At 39.1% G+C, this 21,917-nt stretch overlaps 1 protein-coding gene across 2 annotated transcripts in view; it reads left to right on the forward strand.

Annotated features, from left to right (window-relative positions):
* The window catches only part of EXOC6B (exocyst complex component 6B), a 629,444-nt gene that overhangs the window by 462,497 nt on the left and 145,030 nt on the right, over positions 1 to 21,917 (forward strand). For both annotated transcript variants that reach the window (XM_019647639.1, XM_019647640.1), the window contains exon 20: positions 2,871 to 2,944. In XM_019647639.1, the coding sequence (XP_019503184.1) occupies positions 2,871 to 2,944 (74 nt within the window). The remainder of the gene's footprint in view (positions 1 to 2,870; positions 2,945 to 21,917) is intronic.

The raw sequence follows: 21,917 nt of genomic DNA on the forward strand, positions 1-21,917 counted from the left end.
TGTTATCCTCATTTTTGAGATAAAGGCATTGAAGCTCTAAGGAGAGTAAGTAGTTGCCCATGCCCGTAGAGCTAGTAATTGGGGCTCAGACTCGGATTTTTATAAGCTTGAAGCCCATCCCCTCAATCATTCTGCACCCAATTTTAGGCAGCTTCTAAATTCCTAAAGCCTGCTTATTGACATTCCTGTTGAGGACACCTGACCTAGTGCAACGCAGAGATTTTCACTGGTAGCGAGGATTATGTGTGATTAATGAATCTTGCTGGTTTTGTAACTTATTTACTTAATATATATGTATTTGCTGAACATTTACTATTTTGAATACTTGTAAGGATCTGTGACATGGTCCTTATCCTTAAGGAGTTTACTGTCTACATGGGAAGACAAGAATTACATAAAACAATGAGAAAAAAATATAAATATGAAGCTCAATATATCATAATTGCACATTTCCATAAGCTATACATGAACATGAATTTCTTCACTTTGTCATACCTTGATGCAGTTTTCATTCTTTGATTCCCTGATTTATAAAAGGAAAATCAAGTCTAAAAGGCCACTATGGCGTCTGGCAACCTAGAAGATTCAGTGTGTCATAAAAATGCAGTCTATAAAGTGAGAGTCTGAGAACCAAATATACATCATATCCAGATTCTGAGTGGTTCATCAGCATCCTCTGTCTGTCAGCCCCAGGGAGCATGCCCAATGAGGAGACTCAAGAATGTGTAGCCAGCTCTCAAACCATGTAATTCTGTTGAGTTGGACTTGTGGAGGCTGCAGCACACCTTGCTAGTAGCAGCGTTTTGAGTCAAATAGGGTTCCTACGGACAGGACTGCAGTATTTCAAATGATGCAGCATAGCCTTGAGTCAGGCAGGAGTAGTAGTGATCACCGACCAACCCTGGATGAAACCATGGGGCATGGGACGCTTATTTAAGCTGACCACCCGACAATCAAGGCTGTCAGAGACAGTGGCTGTGCCTATAATTCAGAGAACTGCTTTCTACAGGAACACAGTACGGGGAAGTTGCGCATCTGACTTAAATAGCTGCTGTATACAAGGTTATCACAGATAAAGGCTATTGTAGGATATGAAGGATGGATTATGTCAAGCTTCCTATTAGCAGAGCTCTCATCAAGTATTTGTACAGTTTTAGGGTTTTACTCTTTTAAAACTTTAATCACTTGGGCTATCCATATGATAGAATTAATTTATAAATGGCATTTGAATTTTCGTTTCAAAGCAAATAGACACTTAGTGATGCTAATCGTGCTATATAGTTTATGTCCTTCATTCATGAGTCATTTTGATTTAAAATGTCTAACATAAAAATCTTTTAGTGTACAGTTGTATGATACATTTATGCTATATTTTAGTTTAACAAATTGTTTTAAATTTCACTTCACACACTGTGTCCATAATTCTTGCATGTAGCTTGTTAGCATTTTTTAAAGTGGGGCAAGGTTTTTATGAAAACCTATTATGTCTAAGAAGCCCCGTAGGTGGAAAATATGTTTTTAAAAAAGAAATTCCTATCATTGTTCACAAATCATCATTTGAATCTATTCAGCTACTAGTTGTTTGAAGTAATTTTCCAAATATCTTAATGGATTTTATTTAATTTCAGAAGAAAAATATGATACCAACTCTCTATAATTTCTTAAATTCATTCCTAGGAGAAAATATAGTTGAAAGAAAACATTACTTTTCGTATTTGCTTTGAGCAGTTACTCGAATCGTTTTTGAGGTAAATAGTGAATTGATGTTAAACGTCCATCACACTTTGGCTTCACAGAGAGAATTCAAGACATAGTAACTGTCCGATTTTTGAATTTGCTGTGTGTGTGTTGGGGGAGAGGGGGAGCTTACACAAGACATTTTGATTTCATAATAAGCAGGACTTAGGGACAATAAAACTTGACATTCTTAACTGTTACTAGTATTTGTCCCTATAGCCCTGTGCAGTTATCATCTTGTTAATGATGTAGAAGCCAGAGTCATAAACTGGGCATATACCCAAGGTGCTACTGTAAATTGCAATTAGCATTCTCATTCATATGGCCTCCTTGACCTAAGACTACATTGGGGTAGAGGGAAGAGAAAAAGAATTTTTGAAAGTGGAACAGAAGTAGAAGTCAAGAAGAAAGAACACCCTAGAAGGAGAGACATGCAAATGTTCCCTAAGTTTCTGTAGTCAGATTTATGTAGATGGGTCTTTTCATATTTGCAAACACTCCTTTGCTCAAGAGCCAAGCACTGGATTGGGGCAGCCTCTGCCGCTGGTGTGTGCGCGCGTGTGTGTGTGTGTGTGTGTGTGTGTGTGTGTGTGTGTGTGTGTTGGCAATAATGCACTCATGAGATAATACACATAATCAGTGAGGGAATAATTAATGATGTGGCAGGGAATATTTTTTGATAAATGCTTGGGGAATGAGGTGACAGGCGTGAAATTAGAAAATTCCTTCAGCGATCTAAAATATAAATAGCTTTCGGAACTGAAAAGAGTTTCACAGCTGAAGATTTTATTGTGTTGAGAGGAAAAACTTTTTTCTCTCCCCCACTCCCTCCTCCTCTGCAAGTTGTTTGTCCATTCACAAAACAAATACTCTGAAGCCCAGCGCGGCTCATGGGAATAAATTTCAGGTCGAATTAGTACAGTTTCCTTGCTGTCAGGATGCTGGAATTAATGGTGTTTTGATGACACGAATTTTGAAGGGCAGACAAAGAAGCTGAAGGGAGAGAGACATGACTCCTTAGAAGCTTGGTCCTCCTCTCCCCCAGCCTCTCTTGTCTTCCCTGTCATCCGTCTGCCAATCTCCCTGTCCATGGTTAGTTAAAGGCGCTTTTTATCCTCTTTTCTTTCCCACAGAGTTTGCCAGATCCGGCCCGGTGCCTGGGTTCCAGGAGGACACGCTGCAGTTGGCCTTCATCGACTTGAGACAAGTAAGTCTTTGTGTTTTTGTTTTTTGTTTTTCTTTTAAGATGTGTGACTGAAGACCATCAGGTCTTAAGGAAAAGGGGAGGGGAGGGGGATTGGCATTGGCGATTCACACTGGAGACCTAAGGGTTTTTCTCTGTGTTTGAGGCCACCTCTTTTATTTAGCTATCTGGGATCCTTAGCTATGGTGGAGTTAAAGGTTTTGTGGGTAGAAGGGAAGGCAGGAGGTGGGAGGAGGGACCCAGAGAGTAGAGGGACTCAAGTGACCCTCAAGTGATGTGACCCATTGTGCTATAGTTGCCTTCTGCAGACACAGCAGAAAGATAACTCAGCAAACCAATGCTAAGCAGGTGCACTGATGCAGAGCCTGCCTGCCTGGAGAACTTTTGTTTGCCGATAATGAGGGCAGCAGCTTTTAAGAAAAAATGAAATATTTTACATTCTGGATTGTTGGTTTGGCGTGTTGGCTTTTTTCGGTTGCCTTAGGTCTTCCCATCCCCTCCTTTGTGGAATGCTGTCAGCCATGAGTGACTAAGTGGTCGTTTTAGAAGATGATTAGCAAAAGGCCTGGACCAGTCATGCTAACTGGACAGGCAACCCTATTAAAGTAATACGATGAAAGCCTGTCCTTAGGCATACCTGAACTTTGCAAGCCCATCAGATAGAAAGAGGCACTCTATAGGACTGTTGCCTGCAGACTGAAATGGTGGGTTGGTAGGCCTTGGTGGGTTTGGGTATAGAGGCGCAGGATGCGCGGGGGCCTACAGAGGGAGAAAGTTAACTGGGCTCTGTCATCTCTTCACTCTGAAGATGGATGGGGTTGGATAGAAAGTGTGAATGAAGTAAGCATCAATGACTGATGCTTCTCTCCTATTAAAACAATCTTTTTTTTGGTCTGTTTTAAAAAGGGGGCTGGCTTTGTTTCTCCTGCCATAATGATGCAGTGCCTCTTGTTTTCAGAGCTGACATAGTTTGCATTCTGAAAACTTTTAGATGCCCAGGGTATTTCTTAAAGCTGTAGGACCCCTTGTATCAGTAGCCTCCTTACCACTGTGACTCGATTCATGCTGGAACAGCTTTTAACCCATAATGGATGGCCTGAGCTACCCCTGAATCCGTGTGGATGGGTGGTATAATCTGTCATCTGATGACAATTCTGGAAAGCCCTGTTAAGCAGAAAACAGAAAATTGTGTCTCTATAGATCCGCCAAAGTTTGAGGATTCAGGCCGCGTCCCAGAAACGTGTGTCAACTTAATATTTGGGGGCCGAGGTGGGGGTTCTCTTCCACATAAAGGCTTTCCCAGCATGGTCACAAATGGAGCTGAGTATGTCTTTCTGCACTTAAGCCCTTCCACCTGTGGATTCAGCAACTCAACTGAGACATTCAGGTTTTAACCCCTTGGCGGATGTAAGGCTGAAAGATCGGGATTTTGTTTTAGGGTTTTGTGGAGTGGATCTGTTGGACAGTCTCCCCTGTTTCTTCTCAGAAACTTCTGAGCCAATTGGCTTTTCTTGGAAAGCAGAAATTGAATTTCATTGGAGAAACACATCCAAGGAAAAAATGTTTCCCTTCTCACTGTTCATCAGAAGGAAGTGTGATCATGCTTTGTAGTTGGTGGTTTCGCTCCTATGGAAAGCAACTAGTGTTCACAGAAAATGTTAACGAAGGGAATAACTTAGAAAGCACAGCCAAAGTAAGATGACTCTGAGCCGGGACGAATGCTCCAGTACATGGGAGTGGTCAGCGAGCACTGCTGTTGATGCTTAAGTTCCTAATTTCTATTACATTTCTGTTCTCCAGGTCCTTTTATGATGTTTTAGCGGTAGAACCCAGTAGACCTTGAACATTCTACTAATAATGAAAGACCATGGCTTTTCCTATTGAATCTTTCACCTAATTTCTATTTATGTCTGTCTCTATTAAAGCAGCTTAAATTTTTTAAACTTAGGTCATTTGAAATACTTTCCTAGCTCTCGAGCTGTAGCTCATTATTAATAGGCCTCGGGTAAGTCGAATTATTGTGAGAAAAATTATCCTTCCACACCCCGTGCTGAAAATATGGATCTCTTTGCAGTTCATCTTAGTCATTCTCATAACTTATTTAACGTGAGCATCTTTTTCAAAGGAGACTTCTTCTGAACTATAGAGATGTTCGAACTATAAATACAAAGCCTGGGAGTATATATCTCAAGGAGGTAACTTGACCTGAAATGAGACATGATTAAATGTCCTTGAATATGTGTGTTTTGCATGTACTCTTCATAATCCTAAAATAGAGTTATGGAATTTTGGTGCTTGGGGCTAATCGTAAAAGTCATGTCGTGTAACCTTTAGTTTGATCCTGAATCCTGGTACGGCACCCCAAACTGTGTGCAAATATCCTCCTTGAGGAGATCTCACTGGCCCAAAGCAACAAGGTCCAACTTAGCACAATCTGATTATGACCAGGATATTTCTTAGGTTGACTAAAATCTCTCACTGAACTTTGACCATTTGACTATGTTTTTATTAACAAGCCCCAGTTTGGGGGACAGACTTTTTATCCTCATTTATTGGCTTCCTATCTGCTAGTAATTGAGTCCTTTTCAAATGTAGCATTGTTAACCATTCCTCATTTGGTGCTTATATGTTTGATTTTTATGGACCAGAATTGGAGACTTTATGCCCCTTGGTCTATGTTTTTCTTTGAGGAATATTATTAACAACACAGTTTTTTTTTATCAGTCTTATTTATTTAGCCTACCTAAATAAAACCTCTTAGGTTCTGATTCACTTATCTTCCTTATTAGCTGATATAACCATTATGCCGTTTATAAGTGAAAGCTAATAATAAACAGGAATGGCAGAACTTAAAGGAAGGAATTAAAGTTAAGGCAGGTTACAGGGTGCACACCCTTACAGGAAGAGGGTTTGTCCTCAGCTCAGTGAAGCAAGGATATCCTTTCACTGCCATGGAGTATATTTGCCTCGTTGGTTTGAGCACATTCATTCTGATCATGCTTTCATGTTCATTTGCTTTAGAGTGTGTCAGACACTATCAACTGGATGATAATATTAAAAATATTCAAAACATGGAATAAATGATGAAATCATCTCTCTATAGAGTGTAATAGTAGAGTGTCATTTAAAAGCTATAAAATTTTATTAAGAAGCAAATTGGATGTGGGTAGCAAAACTATGCATCCTTTTTCACCTGTCCTGTCTATTCTAATTTTCCTGCTTCTTAAGGAAAAGAGTAAAATGACATTTTGAGTATATAAGCTTTTTATTTACATTTGTATAGCACTTCAAAGTTATAGTAAATTTACATACATACCTCATTTGTCAGATTTCTGGGTTTAGAAAACTGGCTGTTAATAATAATGTGAATTAGACAGGACAAAACAAAATCTCCTTCTTTGCCACTATATACTAGTTTCTATATTTCCAAGTTCATAAAAGCAGGATTGAAGTACAACTTCACATATTAAATATATGTGTATATTTCTATCAAAATCCAAAATTGGGTTAATGCTACATGTTGAGGAGCACAGCTTACGGGCCCATTTATTAACTACCTTGAAGTGACATGTACACTCCAGCTCCTAATACTTGCTGGCCTAAAAGGTTCATAATTCGGAATTATAATGCAAGGCTAATAGTAGATTCTCAGTAGTTATTTGATTCTCTAACAGTACTATGGTTTGTATTTTTCGTGTGTTGTTAAACATTCAGCAGGTGATACTGATGAACACCAACCAGAATTTGAGCTTCAGGTGATTTTTTATTTCAGTTTATCAAACTCTAAGTGCCTACTATGAATAGAGCACAACCTAGATGCTGTGGAAATACACAAATGAATGTAACAGAGTCTCTGACCTGCAGGAGCAAAGAGGTGATTGCAAATACTTAACTCTAATATAAGGCACACTGTGATTAGTATTCCATTGGTATGAGAAAGCTGTGGTGTATGTTTCAATTATTTCTCCAACTTTTGCTACATGACAGATCGTTCCAAAATGTATTGGCTTAAGCCAACAACCATTTATTTAGCTCAAGTTTGTACAGATTATCAATTTACAGTAGGTTCAAGTGAGCTCCCTCAGGCTTTGAGGTCAGTTTGCTAGATTGGCTAAGGACTGCCTGGTCAGGTACACCTTAGCTAGACCAACTCTCATCCACGAGCAGCCTAACCCAGGCTTAGTCACATGGCATCTTGGCAGGGCTCCAAGAGAGCAAGAGGAAATGTGCAACCCCTTGAGGCCTACACTTGGAACTAACAAACCTATTCTGTTGGCTAGAGCTAGTCACAAGGCCAGCCCAAATTCAAGGAATGGGGAAATAAATTCCAATTTACACTCTAGTTGGGATATAAGACTTTTATATAAATGATGCAAAATTAACAATGCAAGTCAGGAGCAAGATTGTATGTATCAGTACAAAAAGAGGCCATGAAATGGAGAGGTCTGTGTAGACCTGAGTAGTTATAAAGTATTTCATGGAAAAGGTAGAGTTAAACTGAAAGAAAGTTAGGTGTTTGATGGGCAGAAGGTAGCCAGCTTTAAGTTTTGTTTAGAGGGAGATCCAAGATGGTGGACTAGGTCAATACAGTGCTTGCTGCATCCCATGAACACATTAAAATTACAACTAAAATATAGGACCATCAACATGGAGAACCATCTGAAGTCTAGCTGAACAGAAGTTTTATAACTAAGGATATAAAGAAGAAACCACATCGAAACTGGTAGGATGGGTGGAGACATGGAACCTACAGGCCCCGAACCTCCATGTGGTGGTTGAGAATCAGGAGGAATACCTTGACCACAGAGGTTCCCCCAGAGGAGCGAGGGACACCAGCCCCACATTAGGCTCCCCAGCCTAGAGTGCTGGTGCCGGGAAAAGAAGCCCCCACAACATTTGGCTGTGAAAAACAGAGGATTCCAACCATCCGGGTGGGACAGAAGGCTGAGGGAAACCCAGACATCCTCTTAAAGGGCCCACTCAGACTCACTTGCTCTCAGGCACTTACCTTGGGCTCCAGCAGAGGGACAGTGACTCCAGGAGCATCAGAGATATACAGGGAAAGACTGAGTTGTGTGGCTCCTGAGTGAGGACTGGAGGAACAGTTGCAATTTCCCTGTGTGGGGTTTTCCTCCTATGCAGCTGGCAGGCGGGTGCCATCTTTTCTGTGTTGAAGCCCTCCCCCATACCCATGGCTAAATCTGAATCTGATTGGCCTGGTGAGCTCTGTTAGCTCCAATCTGGTGACTCACTGAGACCCTGCCACACCCAACTCCCTACTACAGGAGGCTTTATCAGTAACTGAACCATACAGAAGCTGGTAGCTGGCAAGAGCATTTGGAGAGACCTGGTTTTTTGCATAGCTACCCCAGATGTGGAACTGGTGGCAGCCACCCTGGGTTTGCCTGGTGGCCTCTCCCATGTGCCTCAAGGTCCAGCACAGGCAGCGACCAAATGTGGATTGCTTTGTAGCTCCTACCAGGTAATCCCTGGACAGTCACAAGCAATGGGTGACCTGGGCCTGCACTGGAGCCCCTCCCAAGAGACCCCAGAACCAACATACTTGGAGGTTTGCTTCAGACCACAGCAGAGCACCACCCAGTTAGCTCCACAAGTGGCACACCCAAAGGGTGATCTCAACAGGCACCAGAGCCCACTGGGGCGAATCCCACTCCATGGACTAAGCCCCCTGCACAGTAGCCTGTAAGCTGTGGATGTGGCCAAACCCCACAGCCATCAGCCAGAGGGTCAGTGTCTCCCACTGACGTGCCAACAGCAATCAAGGCTCAACTACCAACAGGAGGGCACATAGAACCTACACAAGGGACATTCCTGGAGCACCTGGCATAGGTGACCAGGGAGACTGTGCTCCTGGGATGCACAGGGCACCTACTGCATAAGGGCACCTGGCAAGACTAGGAGACAAAACAGATCTACCTCATACATAGAAACAAACACAGAGAGGCAGCCAAAATGAGGGGGGAAAAGAAATGCATCCCCGAATGAAAGAACAGCAGAAAAATCCAGAAAAAAAACTAAACAAAATAGAAACTAGCAACCAACCAGAGACAGAGTTAAAACACTGGTTATAAGGGTACTCAAGGAACTTAGTGAGAACTTAAACAGAGATAAAAAGCATTAAAAAAAAGACATAGAAACCATTAAAAAAAAAACAAAAACAGAAGTGAGGAATGCAGTAACTGAAATGAAGAATGAGCTAAAAAGAATCACCAGCAGACTAGATGAAGCAGAGGATCAAGTCATTGCTTTGGAAGACAAGGTAGCAGAAAACATCCAATCTGAACATCAAAAAGAAAAAAGAACATTAAAAAGAAAATGACAAGAATAGTTTAATAGACCTCTGCGACAACATCAAGCATACTAACATTCACATCATAGGGGTACCAGAGGACAAGAGAGAAAGCAAGGGATTGAGAACCTATTTGAAGAAATAATGATGGAAAACTTCCATAACCTGGCAAAGGAAATAGACATAAAAGCCCAGGAAGCGCAGAAAGTCCAAACAAGATGAACCCAAAGAGGCCAACACCAAGACACATAATAATTAAAATACCAAAGGTTGAAGACAAAGAGGGAAGGAATTTTAACAGTAGCAAGAGAAAAGCAGTTAGTTACCTAAAAGGGAGCTCCCATAAGACTGTCAGCTTATTTCTCAACAGAAACTTTTGTTGGCCAGAAGGGATTGGCCTGAAATAGTCAAAGTGATGAAAAGCAAGGACCTACCAACAAGAATACTCTACCCAGCAAGGTTATCATTTAGAATTGAAGGAGAGACAAAGAGCTTCCCAGACAAGAAAAAGCTAAAGGAGCTCATTACCACCAAACCAGAATTACAATCTTAGAGGCACTTTTTAAAATGAAAAATAAATAAATAAATGTAGATAAAAAATATGAATAATAAAATGGCAATAACTAAATATCTGTCAGCATTTATTTTAAATGTAAGTGGATTAAATGCTCCAATCAAAAGATAGGGTGACTGAATGGATAAGAAGACAGGACCCTTACATATGCTGCTTACAGGAGACTCACTTCAGATCAAAAGGCACATAAAAACTGAAAGTAAAGGGATGGAAAAAGATATTTCATGAAAATGGAAATGAAAAAAAAAACAAAAAAAGCTGGAGTAACAATACTAATGCCAGACAATATAGACTTTAAAACAAATGCTATAGCAAGAGCAAAGAAGGACCCAGTAATACCACTTCAGGGTATTTATCTGAAGAAATCCAAATGCTACTTCGAGGGGACATGTGCATCCATTTGTTCATTGCAGCATTGCTTGCAATGGTCAATATGTGGAAGCAGCCTGGCTGTATGTTGATGGAAGAATGGATAAAGAGGAGGTGGTATATATATAAATGGACTATTGCTCAGAGATGGAAAGGAATGGTTTCTTAACACCTATGATAGCATGGAGGGACCTGGAGGGTATTGTGCTGAGTGAAGTCTGTCAGACAGAGAAAGACAGATGCAATGTGATTTCGCTTATATGTGGAATCTAAAGAACAAAATAAAAAAACAAACAAAACAGAACAAACTCATAGATACTGAGAACATTTTGATAGTTGCCAGATGGGAGGGGGGTTGGGTGAAAGAAGGGGAAGGGATTAAGAAGTACAAATTGGTTGTTACAAAGTAGTCATGGGGATATAGTGGATGGCAGAAGGAATATAATCAATAATATTGTAATAATTATGTATGGTGTAGATGGGTACTAGATTTATCTGGGTGATAGATGGAGTTGGGAGACAGGGTGAAAAAGTCGAAGGGATTAAGAAGTACAAATTGGTAGTTACAAAATAGTTGTGGGGATGTAAAGTATAGGGAATATAATCAATAATGTGGCAATAACTATGTATAGTGCTAGGTGGGTACTAGACTAGGCAGGGGGATCACTTCTTAAATTATACAAATATCTAACCACTGTGCTGTACACCTGAAATTAATATAAAATAATGAATATCAACTGTAATTGAAAAATTAAAAAAGAGGGAAAGATGAGGGGCAATAAGAGGTTCAAAGTTCCAGGTATACAACAAATAAGTTATAGGGATGTAACATACAGCAGGGGAATATAGTCAAAATACTATCATAGCATAGTATGGTGTCAGATGATTGCTGGACTTATGGTGATCACTTCGTTAGGCATATAAATGTTGAATAACTATGGTGTACACCTGAAATTGATATAATGTATGTTAGCTATATTTTTTAATAAAAATATATATTTTTAAGTTTTGTTTAAAAGTAAGTGTGTGTGTGTGTGTGTGTGTGTGTGTGTGTGTGTGTGTGTTGACTTAACCAGGATCTGGACTGTCTTTCCTTTTTTAAGTATTAGGCTAATTTGTATAAACCTTCATTTCTTAATTTTTCTTCTTGATTCCTTACTTTTACTGTTCAGCTACCTTATAGGCCTTTTTGGTGTTTTTTTTTCTTATGTCCTACACTTTTCCTCATCAAACAGTGCTTTTTGCGGGCTACCCTGAAACACTTCATATTTCTGTTATTCAAATTCATTGTGAGGGACTCTCAACTTCCCCAGATAACTATTTATATTATTTATTCAATTTATGGCTGTTCAACTTACATGTTTGATCAACAGGAAAAGGTTTGAGTGTATTCTTTTCTTTAGTTACACCATATTATTTTCTGTTCCTTGGCCCCAACTGTTATTTACTTCCGATATAAGTTTTTAGAAAGCTGAATGAACTAGGTTGTGACATTGCATCAGATCTCCTGAATGGAGTTTGTTGGCAACGACTCTTATGTAGCAAAGCCATCCCAAGATATCTACAGCTTTTTTTAGATTGAGCTGGTGACATTCCCTCTAGGCCAGTTATTCCCCAATTTCTAAACCTTCAGTCTAAAGTAAACACAGTGCATTTCCATTGCAGACACTTAACCTGCCTTAAAAACAACTATAGGGCCTAAGAGAAATAATTATATATTTCTTTGGAAATGTTGAACAAATTCTGATGTAAAATCAATACCTTCAGTTAGCATCAGGTAGGGAAACCTGAGAATAACTTAAGAAAAAGAAAAAAAAAAAGAACCTAAACTGTATAGAACCACCTCTCCTATTTCCCATCCTATCTTAATCCTATTCAATAAAATTTTGGTTTTTGAAACAAATTGCCTTCCCTTCTCATTTGCCCTGCCCTGAGTTTAATGAACAATGTTCCCACTAAAAGGAACAGTCCCTCTTTGCTTGACTCCTGTTGGCTCTTGTGGAAAAATCTGAACTTTGCTTAATAATCACTTATATTTTAGCCTCAGTAGAATACCCATTTATATCAAAAACTGGTTTTATCTGATACACCACACACCAAAATGATATATAGTTAATAGAATTTCTTTTTTCATGTTTCACCCTGACCAGTCTAAACAACCCCTAACTAGGAGGCCAAGATTGGGATAGGGCAGGCCCACATCTCAAAAGGCCTCAGCTTTCAGTCTTCATCACAACTGCTAAGCTGTATTTAGCAGGAAGAAAGCCATCTCCTACCTGTACTTCTTAATACTGGTTCTTAACCTGCTGGAATGTAACTTGAGTGTTTTTTGTTTTTGTTTTTGGGAGGCGGTAGCCTGTAGTTTTCCCAAATAGTTACTGAGCAGTTATCAATTTAGTCATGGACAAGACAAGTTGTGGGGAAGGGTAATAGGGGAAAATTTTTATGAAACTATATTCTTGTTGGAGGAAAATAGTGGTATGCAAGCCCTCTAGTAGTGAAGTGTATGGATCAGTAATGCTGTCAGTTAAAAATGCTCTCCAAGTACTACACTGAAATATTTTGTTGACCTTCAGATTGTATATAATCTTGAATAATAGCCTGTAAAACTGGGAGCCATCTGCACCAGAGTCAGAAATCAAACGGTTTGATAACTCATGAAATTGGATGATGTCATTCCTATGACTGATATGGATGTGGAGTTGGAAGGAATAGTTTCAACCACAAAGCACATTATGTATCTACACCACCAAAGTAGTATGTCTATGTGGGTAGATGTCATTTCAAAAGTGAAATCCAGGGCTGGCCTAGTGGCTCAGTTGGTTAAGAGCTCACTCAAGAGTTTGAGCTCTGAGCAACAGCAGTTCAATGCCCAGCCCAAGCTGAGCTGCTGCTAAGCTGCCAACAGGTAGCAGGATGGCTCAGCTAAAAACAAAAACAAAAACAAAAGTGAAATCCAGTCATCATATCCCAAAGGCATTTGGTGATTAGAGGAGAATGTAGTAATCAATATATCAGACCTCCTGCGCAGATTGCTTTGCTGATATTGAGCCACCAAAAGTTCCTGCAGACCATAGTTCATGTCTTGACATGGGCACAGCAAGCATTTGAATATAGATGTAGACCTCCCTAATCAGAAAATATTCATTCATTCATTCATTCATTCATTCATCATCATTATCCCCAGCACTGTTATAATGGGTATAGTGGTATAATGGTCATAGTGCAGTGAATAAAACATGGTCCCTGCCCTCGAGAAGCTTACATTTTTGTGTAGTTTGCCCATGCTTGTAAAAAAAAAAAACCAGGCCTTTTTACTATTCTGCTTTTCCCAAAATCTCTCTTCAGGTGGCCGTGGTGCTTCGAGGGGATGCCACTTGGTCTAGATTTTGATTTTTTGGATTGATGCTGTTGTATTGGTCAGTTTTAGGGACAGCTGCAGAGTTTTCTGGAAAGAGCCCCAAGACAAGGACAAGTCGTACACTGATACACAGGCTTTCAGAAGAGAACGTTTAGCTATGGTTCAGCAGCCTGGCATAAATAACATGGTCAACTTGAAATACTTCAAAAAATAGTCCTTTGGTTTTTGAAAGCAGGGTTTTCCGGTTGTATTGATAAAATTGTTTTGCTCAGGTTGTTTTGACAGACATCCATAATGTTCAGAGTGGTATCTCTAACCTCAAAGGAAGCTCTGACAGCAAATAATTTCTATTCCCAAGCCGGGGAGAGCTAACACCTTTGGGTCTAGTTCTGATGAAAATATAAATAGGAGCATTTTTGAGAATAGACTCCACTGAGCTAGACCTTTGACCTCATATAAGCCAAGGCTGAACCAGCATTCACTAGGATGGGCCCAGGTGCATAAGGTCTTCAGCTATTGAGATGCCGCTGCAACTTCTGCAAACGAGGTATGTCTTCTTACCTTGCTTGGTACATCAGTATCTAGAGCCATTATGGAAATTTTATAGAAGGAATTGCCAGTAATAAGTACCACATTCTGGGATTTACTGAATGTCCTTGGCTGATTGGAGGACAGTCTGTTCTAGAACTACCGAGACTTTCTCACCTCATACCAGCCGCTTAAGCAGGAAGGAGGTGAGCTCAGAAATTCTGCTCAGGGCTTTTTTAAAAATTTAACACAGAATCAATTTTTTCCAGACCAGGATCTCCTGAAATCATATCCAAGCAGAGCACAACTCTTTGGTATAGAAATCAAGTAAGGTGTCATTTAAGTGCTAGGAAAAGATCCAAATATTTAATGGGCCAAATGGCATCATCGCGTGTTGGGAAGGCCATTTTCTTTTCATTATCCTCTCACTATGGAAATCATTGTAGCAACTCAGAGCTCTAATTTCTTCATGTGTCAAGGAGTTGCTACAGGGCGTTGGGAATCAGAGGAGAGGGAATAAGTATTAGCAATAGATGTTAACCACATAGAAACCATGGTCATCCTATCAGAGGTAGACTTCTCAATGATTTTTTTTTTTAAGATTTTATTGGGGAAGGGGAACAGCGTTGGGGAATCGGGGAAGGAGAACAGACAGGTTGCTGTGCTTTTGTTCTTCAGTCTAGTGGAGGATGTCACTTCACTGGCCCATGTTGGTATTATCATTTTGCTCTTCCCGGGCGAGGCAGATCGGTCGCCAGCCCCTGAACGGCTGCTCACGGCAGCTCTTGGTAGCTCATGCCGGCTGCCGGCTGCTCACACTAGCTGTTGGACACTGCCGTAGATTACGGCAGCCCACTGCAGCCCCACTGCCGCCCATGCCGTCGCCGGTGACTCACAGCAGCCCAGCTCCAGGTCGAGCTGTTGTTCACCATCTTAGCTGTAGAGGGCGCAGCATCACTGGCCCTCATATGGGATCCAAACCAGGGCTCTGCTGCCCAGAACTGGCGTCCCAAGCTAACTCTTAACCAGCGCACCACTCGGCCGGCCCCTTCAATGATTTTTTTATTTAAATAGAGAACAGTTGGGTCCTTGAATGGAAGGGGGATGGTCAGATAAACACCACTGTGTTTTTCAGGGGCTTTGCCCTTCCTCAGAGAGGAAGCTTGCCCACTTAGCAGGCATGTAGGTGACAGACTTGGTTCTTTACACAGGTGTGCTTGGTTGGCAGAGAGGTAGCTTCCGAAGCACTTTAAGGGCCTTCCCCTTTAAACAGTTGTGTGTCTCAAAATGCTAACTCATGAATGGCAGGCACTGCAGGCAGTGGATGAAGGGCCCTTCAGGTTGTGGACATTTGGGGGGTAGCAGGAGACAAAACACCAAGTTTTTGATGTATTTTCCCATGAATAATACATTGAGTTTGGCCCTTGGCTCATGGGCCTCCCAGGCTATCATCAGCCCTTTTTACTGTCAGCCCATGTTGGCACAGTTTTGGATTCAACGGGAAGTGTGACCTAAAGTTTGGTTAACAGGGTTGTCTAGCGCTTCCTTTTTTAACAGGGACCAGAACTCTGCCACTTCGAGATTCCACCAGAGTATAGAACAGACTGTCCAGTAGGTGCCAGAAGGACACCTTTTCCAGAAGTGTGAGTCTAGTCTGTGACAACCCTCCTACCAACTGTAACTTTTAATGTGGGCACAGTGCCAGCATCACTTTAGCTAGCCTCATAGTGACATGTGTAAGATCAAAAGCTAGAGTTTCAGTCAATGTCAGCTCTTGTGTGAAGAGTTAGTAAGCATAGCATAGTAAGCCACCTGCCAGTTTCTACTTAGCTCATAGACCTAGGGATCTGTGAGGCTCACTGCTGGGCTGGCCTGAGGCACTGAACCACTCTCTGCTTCTCCCGACGAGCCAAGCCTCAGGAGGGTTCTCCCTTACCTCCAACACACAGCATGAATATGCCCACCCACAAGCCTGGAACCTGAATTTCTGAGACAGTTACGTCTTTAGGAAAATGAGCAGGAGAGTCATTGCCAGTGAATTTCCCTGGGAGTAGCAGTGGTATTAGAGATCGTTGTGGTAATGCTGGCTGAATTAAAGCCTAATAGGTTATGAACACAAATCTCGTCTCTATTAACTACACTCTCTAGTGTCCTACTAGAGGACACTCTCAGGCCAAGGAAAGGGCAGCAAAGTCAGGCCTGGGAGCTAATTTCTTACCAGTGCAGCCTACTGATAGCCGCTGGAGGGCAGCAGAGAGTGACAACAAAGGATAGATTTAGGGAATTGGGGCATATTTCAGTTTGCCAAAATAGAAGCCCCCTTAGCTGCAAGGGAATTAGCTACCTGGGAGCCACAGTCACAAGCATAGGCCCCTGAGGAACAAAGACCAAAAGGAGCATCCAGAGCCCTCATCTGAAGGTTAAAACCCTCCGTTTAGGCAGGTTCAGGAGCCAGGAATGGGTGAAGAATTGAAGTAGGACTGAATGTGAAAAGGGTACCAGACAGGTAGGGAACCAAAAGGACTTCCTGAAGGGTCAAGTCCCAAGGGTCGCAAAAGATGGAGCAGGAACCAAATGAAAGAAAAAACTATAGTCAGCGGCGAACCAGAGTGAGTAAGTTAAGGAGCAAAGGTACAGTCAGCAAAGACTGATTCTCTGAGGCATCCATCCCCAGGAAGGAGCCTTTTGCAGGGTGCATATCAGTGAGCAGGGAGCTGCAAAGGGACCAATTTCAGACACAACCACACAGAGACTAGGGGATTCTAGTCTCTGAAAGTACCTTCTCCTTGATTAGCCAGGATCATTTCTTCCTTGGTCTTTTTTTTATTTCAAGAGCAAAATAACTGGTTGAGAATGTGGAGAGTGCAAGAGAGATGATGCAACTAAGGGATTCTTATACATGAAATGAAATTGAACTTGGGCATGAAGCCCCTCTGGATAGCGTTAGTGTGAAAGGACATCTCACTTGCCTAGAATAGCTTCTGATGTTCCCTTTTCATATTTTATTCTGTAACGTTTGCTAAGAATATCCAGTGGAAAAGAAAAACTGGCTCTGGTGACTAATTATATAGGCAAGATCCCAATCAATCCAAGGACTTAGGATCTGTTCCCACTAGGTTCGCAGAGAGCTGTTTGGAGGCTTTTGTAAATGCTGAGCACTTAGCAGTTTTCCAAACCCCTTAAGTCTGGAGAAAGAAAACTCTTTCTTGACCTAGTAAATTTCAAGTATCTCCCTTGTTTTTCTCGACCCTGTAAACATCAGGAAAATGGGACTCCAGTACCTGTAAATTCCAGGAACCCTGTATTGGATGTTACAACAGCCTGGTGGTTAAGAAGTTTGGAATTGGGCAGACCTGAGTTACTAGCTGTGACATTTGGCAAAATATTTGACCTCTCTAAGATTACTTTCCTACTATCTTTGATCATATGCTCACCAAATATGAAGTAACATAATTACATTACCTTATTTAATGCTTACTCTAGCATTATAAGCTGTATAAGTTACTATAAAATTTTCATTTTTATATCCTAGGATCTTTTTCTGATAGGTTAGTTCATAAATATAAACAGTTGAATGACTAAATTATGATATGCCCATATATAGAAATGTCACTCATCAATAAAAGGGAATGAACTATTGATATGCCCACCTCTAGAATTTATGTAAAATTCTAGAAAATGCAAACTAATCTATAGTGACAGATATCAGTGGTTGCTTGCTTGGGGCAAGGGGACATGACTACAAAAAAGCACAAGGAAGTTTCTTGGAATGATAGAAATTGTTCATGGTGGTGGTTGTGGTGAGATAAGTGTGTATATTTGTCAAAACTCATGAAATTCTACATATAAAATAGGTTCATTTTATTGTACATAAAATTATATATAAACAAAAATTATTTTAAAAGTAGAAGTCTAAAAATTGTGTATAAAATTTTATGTATAAAATTCTAGAAAGTCATATAAAATTCTAGGATGTATATTCTTTTTATACCTTTTATGTCTGACTTTTTCCATTCAGTATAATGTTTTGATATTCATCCATGTTGTTGAGTGTATCATTATAGTTCATTCCTTTTTATTAATGACTGATATTTCTTTATATGGATATATCATAATTTATTTAGGCAGTCACCTGCTATATTTATGAACATTTTGTTATTTCCAGATTTGCACTATTATGAATAAGTGCTATGAACATTCATGTACAAGTGCTTGTGTGGATATATGTTTTTATTTCTCTTGAGTAAATACTAGGAGTGGAATTGTTGGATCTATGGTAAATGTATATTTAACTTTTTTTTTAATGTTAAACTGTTTTCCAAAGTGGTTGTACCATTTTTCATACCCACCAGAAGTGAATGAGAGTTCCATTTGTTCCATATCCTCTTCAACACTTGATACAACAGTCTTGTTTGTTCGTTGGTTTATTGAGGCATAATTTACATATACTGAAATTCACCCTTATATACACAGCTCTATATATTTTTACAAAGTTATGCAGTCCTGTAGCCACCACCAAAATCAAGATACAGAATATTTCTTTTACTCAAAATATTTCTTTATTCCTCTTTGCAATGAGTCTCCTCTTCCCACTCCCAGCTCCTGGCAATGACTGGAGTAGCTCTGACCTCTGATGCTACAGTTTTGTTGTGTAAATGGAATCATACTTTTAATTTTAGCCTCTTACTTAGCAAGGTACTTTTGAGATTCATCCATAGTGTTGCATATATTAGTAGTCTGTTCATTTTTACTGCAGAATAGTATTCCTTTATAGGGATTCAGTTGATGAATATTTGAATTGTTCCCGGGTTGGGGATATCAAGAATACAGCCACAATAAACATTTATGTAAAGGTTTTTATGTGGACATATGTTTTCATTTCTCTAGAATACATACTTAGGAGTGGGATTACTGAATCATATATTCAGTGTATGTTTAACTTTATAAGAAACTACCAAAGCATTTTTTCCAATCATATATTAAGTGTAAAATGTTTAACTTTATAAGAACTATCAAAGTGTTTTTCCAAAGTGGCTTTACCATTTTGCATTTCCACCACCAAGATATGAGAGTTGCATTTTCTTTGCACCCTTGCTAATATTTGATATTGTCAATTTTTAAAAATTTACACCATTCTAAGTATGTAGTGGTAACTTCTGTTGGTTTTAATTTTCATTCCTGTAGTGACTCTTGATACTGTACATTATTTTGTGTGCTTTTTTGGCATCCATATGCCTTCTTTTGTGAAGTGTGTGTTCAAATCTTTTGCCCAGTTTTTACAATAGTTATTATTGAGGTGTAATAGATTTTGATTTATTCTAGTTAACAGTCCATTATGAGATATGTGTTTAGCAACTTATTTTTCTTAGTCTGTGGCTTTTAATTCTTAACAGTATCTTTCAAAGAGCTTGACTTTTTATTTTAATAATATGTATTTCATGACATCATTTTTTTTCTCTTACAGCTCATGCTCTCTGTCCTGTCCTAAGAAATTTTACCTAAATTATCTCCTGTGTTTTCTTATAGGAGTGTTATAGTGCTAGGTTTTACATTTAGGTTTCTGGTGATACATTTTGAGTTATTTTTTCAATATGCCGTAAGATATGGTCGAGGCTCATATTTTTATATAGAATGTACAGTTGTTCCAACACCATTTTTTAAAAAGACTATGCTTTCTCCACTGATTTGCTTTGACACCTTTATCAAAACTCTGTTGACCTATATGTATGCTTCTATTTCTGGACTCTCTATATTCTGTTCCATTGATCTGTGTGTCTATCCTTTTTCTATGTCTTGATCTTACTTTTATATTAAGTATTGAAATAAGATAATATGCTATGAGTCCTCCGTTTTTTGTTCTTTTTTTTTCAAAATTGTTTTATTTATTCTAGGTCCTTTACATATGTATTTTAGAATCAGCTTGTTAAATCCTGCAAAATAGTTTGCTGGAATTTTGACTAAGATCTTGGCAAACTCATAGATCAATCTGAGAAAAATTGACATTCTGACAATATTGAGTCTTCTAATCTGTGTACACAGTCTGTCTCTCCATTTACTTATGTCTTTGGTTTCTCTCATCAGTGTTTTGTAGTTTTCAGCAAGTTGCATGTATTTTGTTAGATTTATTTCAAAGTAATTCATGTTCATTGTTCATTTAATGTCAATTTTTACTTGTTCCTTGCTAGTGTATAGAAACACAATTGAGTTTCGTATGTCGACCTTGAATCTCAAACTTTCTAAACTCACTTATTAGATCTAGCAGTATTTTAGACACTCTTTGGGATTTTCTAGATGCACAGTTATGGCATCTATGAGTAAAGACAGTTTTACTTCCTGCTTTCCAACCTAGAAGCCTTTTGTTTCTTGCCTTGTTGCACTGGGATCTCTGGTACAAAGTTAAATGTAAGTGCTGAGAGCAAAGACCCTAACCTTGTTCCTGTTCTTAATGGGGAAGTATTCAGTTTTTCATCATTAAATGTCATGATAGGTGTAAGTTTTTTATTTCCTTCATCATTAAGGAATTTTCTTTTAATTCCTAATTTACTTACGGTTTCCTATTTGAATGGTACATCAGTTTTATACCCTATCATTTCATTAGGCATTATTATTTTTGAACCTATAAGTTATTTCTAATGTTTTATTTTTATATTTAAATTATATGTATTAATATTTAAAGTCTTTTTAAAATCTGAATTTTCTTCTCAAGGTAATTTATGCAAGAAGTATAAAAACATTTTTGTGCTTTTTAATGTATTGGTGGTTCCTATAACAAAGGGTCATCATACCAACTTAAAGTGCACCTAGAAGTTTATTAATGCTCCAGCTTTATAGCAGCCTCACAAACATTGAGTCTATAAATTATAAATTTTAAGAGTTTGGGTTGATTTGACAGATATAAGAGGGAACCATTATTTTTTTATCCCACATTTTTTGCTACATGTAAAAAATTGAGTGGCCCATGAACATCAGTAAAGACATGAATTTACCAATGTCCAATTTTCAGTTCTCACTGCCTTGTCCTATCATAGGTTTTTTGCAATCTGATTTGGTGTATCTCTAATTTAACTTTAGCGTATTAAAATCTAATAAGAAAGGCAAGACTAATACTTCTAAAAAGTTAACTACTACTAAAATCAGTATATGATTAAAGCCAAATTAACTACCATGCAAAGCATTCTATGAGTTTGAAGGAGGGAGATATTGCTATGCCATTAGAAGTGATGATTCTTGCCTTTTTGTTTAATGGGTCAGTAGGAGCTGATTTTGTTTCTTAGTTTTGTTTTGGCTATTTAGTATTATAAAAACTTTCTGTGACCAAAACATTTGAGATTCACTATTCATGGTATTTCTGAAAATTGTGGTTATTTGGGGAAATTTAATTTCGTACTAGTAATTAAAAAATGTTCAAACCATTGCTTGGCTCCAGTGATACTACAGAAAAGAGCAAATTAACATGCTATTGGCTAGCAAAGTTAAGGTATAGTTTCTCTGTTTTCTAGACTATGCTAAAAATATGTGTTCTAAAGACTTAACCTGAAGATTGAAATGTTCACCTAAGCCACACATCAATAGGAGAGAGGCCTCCCAAATTCTTCCCAGAGCTCTGATACTTTGAGCCTAATGTTATTAGCCTACTTATAAGCTATTACTGGTATAGACTCTAGTATTCAGTGACTTGGGACCACAAGAGACTTGGAGAGACAATGGAGAGAAAGTGGTTCTCCAAAGCTATTGGTACACCAAGGATATATTAAGAAGAATTATCTAAGACAATAGTAAGTTGGAAACATCGTAGAAAGTGAATGTATGTTATGAGGTAAGAGGAGAAATAAGT

The sequence above is a fragment of the Hipposideros armiger genome, unplaced genomic scaffold, assembly GCF_001890085.2.
Source record: "Hipposideros armiger isolate ML-2016 unplaced genomic scaffold, ASM189008v1 scaffold_114, whole genome shotgun sequence".
In the NCBI taxonomy this organism is placed as follows: domain Eukaryota; kingdom Metazoa; phylum Chordata; class Mammalia; order Chiroptera; family Hipposideridae; genus Hipposideros; species Hipposideros armiger.